Source organism: Euleptes europaea, chromosome 2, assembly GCF_029931775.1.
Source record: "Euleptes europaea isolate rEulEur1 chromosome 2, rEulEur1.hap1, whole genome shotgun sequence".
Lineage (NCBI taxonomy): Eukaryota > Metazoa > Chordata > Lepidosauria > Squamata > Sphaerodactylidae > Euleptes > Euleptes europaea.
In genome coordinates, this window is record NC_079313.1 from 132,708,405 (window position 1) to 132,718,795 (window position 10,391).

The following is a 10,391-nucleotide window of genomic DNA, read 5'->3' on the forward strand; positions in this document are numbered from 1 at the left end:
TGATTATGCATGCCGTTTCTGACCATCAGAGGTTGCCTCCTTTTCCCCCTGTGTTTCCCGACAGAGGTTGCCTCCCTTTCCCCCTGTGTTTCCCTGCATTTTGCTCACATTTTCAAATTTGAGATAAAACAAGTCTCTGAAAACACGAGCAAAATGTGGGAAAATGTGGGGAAAATGTGGGAAAATGTGGGAAAATGTGGGAAAATGCAGGGGGCGAGGGAGGTGACCTTATGCAGGGGTATTTAGCTCATGAACCCTGCTGGACTGCTTTGAGGCTTCCTTTGCATTATTCATGATTTTACCAACCTTTAGAAGTCCCTTCACTCCCACCTCGTTCTTTCCCCGCAATTCTAGGATGCTGTTTTATAACAAATTTAAATTCTGATTTGGGACAAGAGTGAGGCAAATCCCTGCTATTGCCATGCATAGTCCTAACTTTGGGGTTTCTCTCCCCATGCCCATTCTGGCTTCTCCCTCCCACATGTCTCTCTCCCATCCAACCCCTTCCCTCAAAGTGAAGCACAAAAGAGGGAGTGAAAGCTTCATGAAATGTGCAGGAAGACACCAACCGAAGAGAGGCTGGAAGGCAGCTCCTGGCAGGGAACTGTTGAAGAAAGGAGGGGAGGAATAGCCAGCTCTTCAAAAAGCACACAGACAGGCAGGGAGCAGTCCCTTGAAGAGCTGGCCCGCCCCCTCCAAGTAAACTGCAACAAGGCTGCGTTTTCAGGGGGAGGGACTCAGAAGCTCTGCGATTCACTGGGGTGCATAATTAATCACAAGGTATTCCTGGAATTTCTTCGGGGGTGGGGGAGACCTCATGCATATGATGTTTGAGAATTCGGATCAGAAAACTGTGCAGCAAATCAAACACAAACTTCCCCTGCATAAATGACCATTCTCTCTATCTCATTCTTTCCAGCGCACATTTTGAAGTTTGACTCGTTCATCCACGAGCACACGAGGAAGCCCGTTCCCATCTGGGAAGACAAATTGAAGGCAGGAGAGCCCGGACCCCCGGGTCTTCCTGGACCCCCCGGCATGAAAGGAGAAAGAGGAGAAGTGGGGATGCCCGGGCAGCCAGGCAGGGATGGTTACCCGGGAGAACGAGGTACCCAAAGAGGTGTCTCTTGCATGGGGTTTCGTTTATTCATATAGTTTCTTCCTTTGTAGCCCACCTGTCTCCCCAGTGAGAACCCAAAGCGGCTTACATCATTCTCCTCTTCTCTGTTTTATCCTCACAACAACCATGTGAGGTAGTTTAGGCTGAGAGTGTGTGACTGGCCCAAGGTCACCCAGGGAGCTTCCATGGCAGAGTGGAGATTCGAGCCTGGCTCTACCAGATCCTGGTCCCACACTTCAACCACTACACCACGCTGGCTTTCTTGAAGAACACACAGTAGTTTTCCTGTCCAGTAGATGGTTGGCTGAATGGTTTGGCAGTGTTTTATTATTCATATGGTAAATCCTCTGCTTGGCATGCAGAACATCTATGGTTCAGTCCTCAGCATCTCCAGAAAAAAAAGGGCTAGGCAGTAGGTGATCTCTGCCTGAGACCCTGGAAAGCTGTGGAAGAGCATCTGCTTTGCATGCAGAAGGTCCCACTTTCAATTCCTGGCATCTCCTGTTAAAGGGATCAGGTAGGAAGTGATGTGACACATGGGAGTCAGTGTTGTGGTCATCTGGTAAAGCATGTGCATGAAAGATGTCCTCAGCGGGACTCTCCCAATTAGGAAATAGTGATAGGGATTGATCTGAGCCGTGGCTCAGGGGCAGAGCATCTGCTTGGCATGCAGATGTCCCAGGTTCAATCCCCAGCATCTCCAGTTAAAAGGCCCAGGTAGTATGTGATGTGAAAGTCCTCAGCCTGAGACCCCGGAGAACTGCTGCCGGTAGACAATACAAACCCAATGGACCAATATTCTGGTTCCATATCAGGCAGCTTCATGTGTGCTCCATCTTGGTTTACTGGGTAGCATGCAAAAGATTCTCATGAAGTCTTCCATCCAGGCAGTAATTTAGTTTATTTACTTAATTTTTACCCCGCCTTTCTCCCCAATGGAGACCTAAAGCAGCTTAGATCGCATGGTATGGAGAGAGTGGGCAGGGAGAAGCTCTTCTCCCTCTCTCATAATACCAGAACATGGTGGTGGTGGTGGTGGGGGTCATCTGCTGAAGCTGGAGGGTGAGAAGTTCAAAACTGATGAAGTATTTCTTCACACAACACATAGTTAAATTGTGGAACTCCCTGCCCCAGGATGTGGTGATGGCTGCCAACTTGGAAGGCTTTAAGAGCAGGGAGGAGAGGGCTATCCATGGCTACTAGTCAAAATGGATACTAATCATGATGCATACCTATTCTCTACAGTCTCAGAGGAGCATGCCAAATATATTAGGTGCTGTGAAACACAGTCAGGATAATGCTGCTGCCTGTCTTGTTTGGGGGCTTCCTAGAGGCACCTGGTTGGCCACTGGGTGAAGAGACTGCTGGACTTGATGGGCCTTGGTCTGATCCAGCATGGCTTTTCTTATGTTCTTACATTCCCTTCCTCCATTTTAACCTCACGAGAACCCTGGGAGTTAGGCTGGGCTGAGAGAGTGTGACTGGCCCAAGGCCATCTGGCAAGCTTCTGTGTCACAAGTGGGGATTCAAACCCGGGTCTTCCAGATGCTAGTCAGACATCCTTAACCACTACACCACACTGGTTGTCAAACTGATCTGAGCCAAGCCATTTTAGCAAGGTCACTGGATCGGAAAGTATGGCCTAATCTTGACCTCAAATTAAAGACGTGTCTTTATTAATGCAAATGATTGTGCAGCCCCAATGATTGTGTTGAAATGGCTGGTCACAGAGAGAGATCTGGCAGGTTGCGCTGATAGCTCTAGTGTCAGCGGCAATGCTCCAATCATTTGCCAAATAACTACCACCTTGTGACATTTTGGGTCAGGAAAACAGTGTGGGACAGATAGAAGCCTTTCCTCCCCCCCCCCACCCATGCCCTGGTCCCAATCCGAATCAAGCCCCTGCAGAGCATTTCGATGGTGTTGCCACTGATGATATGATGGTGAGGGTGGACAGATATCTAGATACCTTCTGGACTTAGGGTACAGGGGATCCAACATCATGACTCCTTGGGTGTCATCAGAGGTTACGATTGTATGAAGGCGGTTTAAATACCATGGTATTCTTGGACAACGGCCTCCCCAGTGTGGAAAAGAGTTGTAATAGGGAGAAGCGTACCGCGAGATTCTGCAAGCAGCCATGCGCGAGCAGGTTTTATTTTTGGAGTCGCTTCTCTGCTGGGCTTCCTAGAGAACGCCGGCTTATCTCCTGGCCTTCTCGGCCCAGGGTGAAAAGCTGTCCTGGATTGCGAGCAGGTGGCGTTACCGGGACACTTTTATTTGATTGCAAACTCCGAGTCATCCTGGCAGCTTCTCTGGTTTTAACGCAAAGATTAAGCCTCCATCTGTTCAGAGAGCCCCCTCCCCTTTCGACACTGTTCCAGAATGGCATGAGCCATGTTATTATTACAGCAGAAGAGAACAGGTTTGGTGCAGCGATGGATGCTTAAGTTTCCTCCTGCGGTGATGCTTTTCTTTCCAGTTATAGCCAAAAGTCAGAGTTGGAGGTTTAATTGGCAGGCTTTGGAGAAGCGATCACATGCCAACCTAAATCTGTCAGACGGACGTGGGTGGGTTCCCTCCGGGTTCTCCCCCCCCCCCACAACCATTCTTATATTTAGTAGCTCCTGAAGTTGTTTGCAGGTACAGCTGTGATTATACTGATGTCCTGGTAGGAAGCATCTCCAACCGAGCTTCATGGATGGGCAAATAATGAGGTTCTCTCCCCGTCCTTTTGTGGTCTTGCAAAGAGAAGAGGGTGGTGAACCAGGACGGACAGCTTGTCAGATTAGACTGTTGCTGATCTGGGAGGTCGTTTGCTCCCTTGCAAGGAAGCAGTCCCACTATGGGGCCTGCTAAATCTTCAACCAGCTGGAAAGAAATGTGGGCTCGGCACCTCTCGGCTAAATGGCAGACGGTGATTGTGGGGCACTGACTGTTTGTTAGCAAAAGATAACTGCAGGTGGTTGAGCATTGGGAAGAAGGAATGGATTCTTTGCTAGAAGGCAAAGTGGATGCATTGATGGAAAGGATTTAAAGTTGTTTTGCAGATAAACTGGAATAAGGCAATGGTTTGATTCTGTGATACCAAAGCCCTCTGCCATTGTGGCTGCTAGGGTTGCCAAATTCCAGGCAGTGCCTGACAATCTCCTGGAATTACAACTGATCTCCAGATGACAGAGATCAGTTCCCCTGGGGAGAAAAAAAATCAGCCCTTCCAGCCCTCTGGAAATATTGCCTATTGGGAATAATGGAGCCAAATAATATTGGAATCCTGGGGTGGAGTGGGGGGAAACCTGGATCCTAATAGACAACTGAGAGCCAGTGTGGTGTAGTGGTTAAGAGCAGTGGTTTGGAGCGGTGGACTCTGATCTGGAGAACTGGGTTTGATTCCCCAATCCTACATATGAAGCCAGCTAGATGACCTTGGGCTAGTCACACTGTCAGCCCCATCTACCTCACAGGGGCCACTTTTTGCATGGTCAATTTTGATGCTCGCTCAAAGCTCTTTTTAAAAATGAGACTTTAAAAATGCCTTTTCTCAGTCCCAACACAAAAGGAGAAGTTCCACTCCCCCCACGCGCCTGCTCCTTTGTTCCTGTTTGCAAAGCCATTAGCATATGCATAGCTAATGCACCTCTGTTGTTTTGCGTGATTCCTTGAGGGAGATTCTTCACGGCAAACACCAAAGACTGCGTTAAATGGGCTCTTTAGTAATGCGAAGCAGGTATGCTCTGGCTTTGCAGTCACTTCCGTAATGAGGGTTCAGCATGCAAAATTCAAAGAAATATGTGGGGCAATTCAGCCTGGAACGCGCTGCTATTTACCATGCAAAAAATGGTCAGGGTGTCTGTTGTGGGGAGGGGAAGGGAAGGTGATTGTGAGCCGGTTTGATTCTCCCTTAAGTGGTAGAGAAAGTCGGCCTATAAAAACTCAACTCTTCTTCTTCTTCAAATACCAAACTGGTATATGGAACTAGGGAAACCAGGAATAGTGATCTTTTTCAAGCAGCTCATCCCTAGATAGTACCATTTCAGACTGGATGACTGGATGCTCCTTCATGGGGAAAAGAGATGCCTCCATGCACACAGAAAGAAAGAAAAAACACAGCAGGTCAGGGAAAAGCCTGTCTTAAAATATTTTCTTCTGGCATGCCAGTGTTAAGGGTTGTCAACCTCCTGGTGGGGCCTGGACCTCTTCTGCAATCACATCTGATCTCCAGGCTACTGAGATCAATTCCCCTGGAGGAAATGGCATCTTCAGTGGGTGGGCTTTATGGCATTAGACCCCCCCTGGGGTCCCTCCCCATCTCCCCTTCCTTCCTTAGTCTCCCAAATCTGCAGTAATTTATAACTCCAGAGTTGGCAACTCTAACAGGACAGGTTTTTTAAAAAAGTAACTGAATGATCAAATAATGCAGTTTGCACTCCTACCACCTGAAGTGGTACCTTTCCTTTCCTTTCCTTCTTTGCTCTTATGAGCAGTTATTTCTTAGACGAAAATATGATGGAGGCATATTTGGCCACGGCCAGTGTTATATTCCTATTACTATGTATGGGTGTGAAAGCTGGATAATGAAGAAAGCTGATAGGGAGAAAGTAGATGCCTTTGAAATATAGTGTTGGAGGAGAGTGTTATGCATACCGTGGACAGCCAAAAAAACAAACCAGTGGGTTATAGATCAGATCAAGCCTAAACTGACCCCAGAAGCTAAAATGACCAAACGGAGGCTATCATACTTTGGACACATAATGAGAAGACAAGAGTCGCTGGAGAAGACAATCATGATAGGAAAAGTTGAGAGTGGCAGGAAAAGAGGAAGACCCAACAAGAGATGGATGGACTCAATCAAGGAAGGTACAGCCCTCAGTTTGCAAGACCTGAGCAAGGCTGTCAAAGATAGAGCATTTTGGAGGACATTGATTCATAGGGTCGCCATGAGTCGGAAGCGACTTGACTGCACTTAACACAATACACACAGTGTTATATTTGGATCTCTATCCATCAGCAAAAAGGGGACTTTTGTCTCTCGTTATGGGGGCAGGAATTCTTGCCAATATGGGGGTGATCCATTTTTTTCTCGGTGGTGTTTAAAGAGGTGGCATTCCGTCATCTTATGAGATAATGTGTCAATTTTCTTTGAATTGCATGAGCAAAGTCTGTCGGAGTATGGTAGATTTCCATATCTTCCATTTGACACTGCTGAGGGTGCAGTATTTAAACGGGTGAGCATAAAGGCTCTTCAGAAGGAAAGGACGAAGTGGTACTATCCTGGAGAAGTTATGCTCAATGATTCTGCTGCACAGGTGAATTGGCTCTGACTCCAAAAAGAGATTTCTTAAAAGATCTTAAAAACTTGGAGCTTAGGGGGAAGAAAAGAACCCCATGGCACAGAGTGGCAAGCTGCAGTACTCCAGTCAAAAGCTCTGCTCACGACTTGAGTTCTGTCCCGATGGAAGTAGGTTTCAGGTAGCCGGCTCAAGGTTGACTCAGCCTTCCATCCCTCTGGCGGCCGGTAAAATGAGCACCCAGCTTGCTAGGGGTAAAGTGTAGATGACTGGGGACAACTGAGGGCAGCCACTATCCATTACCTTCGCTTGCTGGCCTCCCCATCCTCCCCCAACCTGGCTTGGGGGTCCATTGCTGACCAGGTCTGTCTAGTAGTTGTGATTTGGAATTAAATGTCATCTTGTTTTACTGTAATCTAAGAAGTGTGGAATTTGAAAGTATGTTTTAATGTATGTTTGAACTGGTGTTTTATGATTGCGTTGTGTGACCCGCTCTGAGCCTGGCTTGCTGGGAATGAGGGCGGGATATAAATGCAACAAACAAATAAATGGCAAACCACCCTGTAAATGCAGCCTGCCTAGTAAACGACGTGATGTGACATCACCCCAAGGGTAGGTATTGATCCAGGGCTTGCACCTTTACCTTTGCCTTTTAGGGGAAAGACTTTGGAGGCTACCTTTACCTTTGCCTTTTAGGGGGAAAGACTTTGCCTATTAGGGGGAAAGAATTTGGGGACTACCTTTACCTTTGCCTTTTAGGAGGAAAGAATTTGGGCTGGTGGTAGAGGGATGTTTAGCAAATTTGATTACCTGGTACGAAAAACAAATTCCAACAGCATGTTATATCTTGTATTTTGAGGCTGCTATAGTAGCTTACACTGGCCTACACTACAACTGTTTAAGGAAGTATCAGGCACTGTTTATTCACAGAAAGCCTAAGGGTTTAGCTGTGGGATGCAAGCCAATGAAACTTTGCTGTCTCATCCGCCAGGTTCTCCAGGACCCAAGGGGGAGAAAGGTTCTTCTGGACCTGGCATGGATGGCTCACAAGGACCAAGAGGTTGGGCAGGTACAGAAAACATGCCGATGGAGTGAGGAGCATGAATAAGAAGAAATTATTCCTCTCCCACTCATATTACAAATCACTTGGGGTTCCCCCTCCCACAATTAATGGGCAGCAGATTTTGCTGAAAGAAAAAGACCCCCCTTGTAACAAAGCCTGTCATTGGTCGTTTATGCCTGGGAGTTTTACCTGAGGTTGCTCGCTGGACCCACACTTTCCTGCCGGGAGTCTATGCACCAGCAGTCTCCAAGCTCAAATCAGGAAGTATTTGAATCCCCACCCCTTGAAATGCTGCTTTGTAATTGGCTGTAGTGAGATAAAAGTTCCCTCCCCCCCAAAAAAAACCCAATTGCCGCATAAAAAAGCATTTCAAGATCATAAAACAAAAAATGGAGCAATCTGAAAAGAAGGAGGGGGGAGAGATCCAAGTCCTGGTTTTAAAAAGTGTTTCCGTCTAAATGTTAGGAAGAACTTTTTAACGGTTAGAGCGGTTCCTCGGTGGAACAGGCTTCCTCGGGAGGTGGTAAGCTCTCCTTCCCTGGAGGTTTTTAAGCAGAGGCTAGATGGCCAATTATCAGCAGTGCTGATTCTATGACCTTAGGCAGATCATAAGAGGGAGGGCAGGAGTATTTGCATCAGTGTTTTGCTCTTGTGGCCCTTTCTCGCATGTCCAGGGTAGTGCAGACCGCCACTTTGGGGTCAGGAAGCAATTTTCCTCCAGGCCAGATTGGCCAGTGATCCTGGAGGTTTTTTGTTTTTTTTTGCCATCTTCTGGGTGTGGAGTAAGGGTCACTGGGAGTGGGGAAGAGGTAGTTGTGAATTTCCTGCATTATGCAGGGGGTTGGACTAGATGGCCCTGGTGGCCCTTTCCAACTCTATGATTCTATGACATACCTACCCTTTTTGCCCCGTAAAAAAAAACCTGCAGAGCTATTTTCAATTGCATATACAACACTGGGGAGAGGTAACCCCCCTCTCCTACCTTGGCTGAGTATATGAACCGGGGGAAAGGTGTTGTGCTGTGCCCTTTCACTCAAGCCTTTGGTCTTGAAGCAGGAGCCCTTAGCACGAGGGTGCCTGCGAGATCGCTCCCTTCCTTCTCCAGGCCCAGCGGGGGAAGCACCGCTCGGTAAGCAGGGACCCAAAGGAACCCCCGGCAGCACCGGATCCCCTGGGTTTCCTGGGGCTAGAGGCCAGCCTGGAGAACCTGGCCCCACAGGAGGATGTGTCACTTCAGACTGCTATGAAGAGACCCTAAGAGGTAAACCTTGACGCCCCGGGGGAGGAAGGCGGGATGGAAAGATTTTAATCGATTCAATAAATAAGTGCATACGGGCAGTGGTTTAGCATCAGGGCTGGCTGCGGGAAGGTATTTTCTCGCTCTGAGCAAAAGGAATCCTTTGCATTCCTGCATGCTGCAGCTGGTTTAGGATTGCCAACCTGCAGGAGGTTGATGGAGATCTGGAATTACAACCGATCTCCAGACCACATAGATGATCTCCCCTGGAGGAAATGGCTTCTTTGGAGGGTGGAATTCTATCCATAATGGCGTTATACCCTGCTGAGGTCCCTCACCCCCAAACCCTGCCCTCACAAGGTCCACCCCCAAAATCTCCAGGAATTTCCCAGCCCCCTACTGTCAACCCTGATGTTGGCTAGATTCAAGCTGAGGGAAACCAAAGGGGTTGAGCTAAACACTATCTAATATAACAACCAATAAATCTATTTTTATTATATATTGTGCACAATTGTTTTTTAAAACACAGGGCCTAAAACACAGGCTTCCTAAAAAGCACAAATGTAGTTACAAATATTACCAACACATACCAGTTGATGTTAGTACATAAAATGACCAACATGTGACCAGTATATATATATATATATATATAGAGAGAGAGAGAGAGAGAGAGAGAGAGAGAGAGAGAGAGAGAGAGAGAGAGAGAGAGAGAGAGAGAGAGAGAGAGAGAGAGAGGGGGGGGGGGAAGGGACCTCAAGGGTCATCTAGTCCAACCCCCGGTACAACATCTGCTATACACATCCTGAGACACTGGATACCACATACAAGGTGTGACCTGTGAGCCATTTAGTCCATATGCCTTAAAACATGGCTCACAGCTCACACCTTGTATGTGGTATCCAGTGTCTCAGGACGTGTATAGCAGATGTTGTACCGGGGGTTGGACTAGATGACCCTTGAGGTCCCTTCCAGCTCTATATTTCTATGTTTCTATCTTTACACACGCACCTGTGCTCCCATAATGAGCTAGGAAAAAAGGAATCAACCAGACAACAAAGAGGGGACTATGCTTTGATCACCGTGGAAAGGTTGATGGTAGATCCAAAGCTCTGACCTTCTTCCACTGCTTCAGGATTTTCTTCAGTTATGGCTGGGAGTGCAGCATTTGGAACAAAGATGCACTCTTATGTGCAGTTGCAGAAAGGAACACTGTCCCCAGTCAAAGATGGCATCATCAATGGCTTTTAGGAGCCCCCCCCCCCCCGCCCCTTGCCTTCTAAAAGCTAACTCAACCCATCAGAAGGGAGACAGTGTTGGTCAGTCACACGGAAAGCCCGTCCTGGGGGAATTATTCCCACTCTCTACTTGTTTGTGTTTGTTTGTTTGGGAGTTTAAGCAGCATGTCTTTCTGTTTGTCACCAGATGCGGAGTCGATCCCCTGATGGGTGGGAGGCAGGCTGTGGCCGCCCTTTCCAACCCCCCTGCTGGAAACATCTGTCTACAGAAAGGACCTCTGCCACTCGGAGATCTTTGTTTCCCCCCCAACAGCAATGTTTTTGTCCACTTGTTTTTCCGAGTAAAATCGTCCAGCCGTCTACAAACGATACCCAAATGTGCATCTCTGTCTTGCTTTTCTTTCCCCCCCACCGTGAATTCTTCGTCTCGCACGCTCTGCAAGGGTGG

At 47.7% G+C, this 10,391-nt stretch overlaps 1 protein-coding gene across 1 annotated transcript in view; it reads left to right on the plus strand.

The window, feature by feature from the left end:
* The window catches only part of COL20A1 (collagen type XX alpha 1 chain), a 156,446-nt gene extending 146,296 nt beyond the window's left edge, over positions 1–10,150 (plus strand). Inside the window, exons 36-39 of the mRNA XM_056844904.1 lie at positions 920–1,108; positions 7,400–7,477; positions 8,577–8,732; positions 10,131–10,150. Of these exons, the coding sequence (XP_056700882.1) occupies positions 920–1,108; positions 7,400–7,477; positions 8,577–8,732; positions 10,131–10,150 (443 nt within the window). The remainder of the gene's footprint in view (positions 1–919; positions 1,109–7,399; positions 7,478–8,576; positions 8,733–10,130) is intronic.
* The last annotated feature ends 241 nt before the right edge of the window (positions 10,151–10,391 follow it).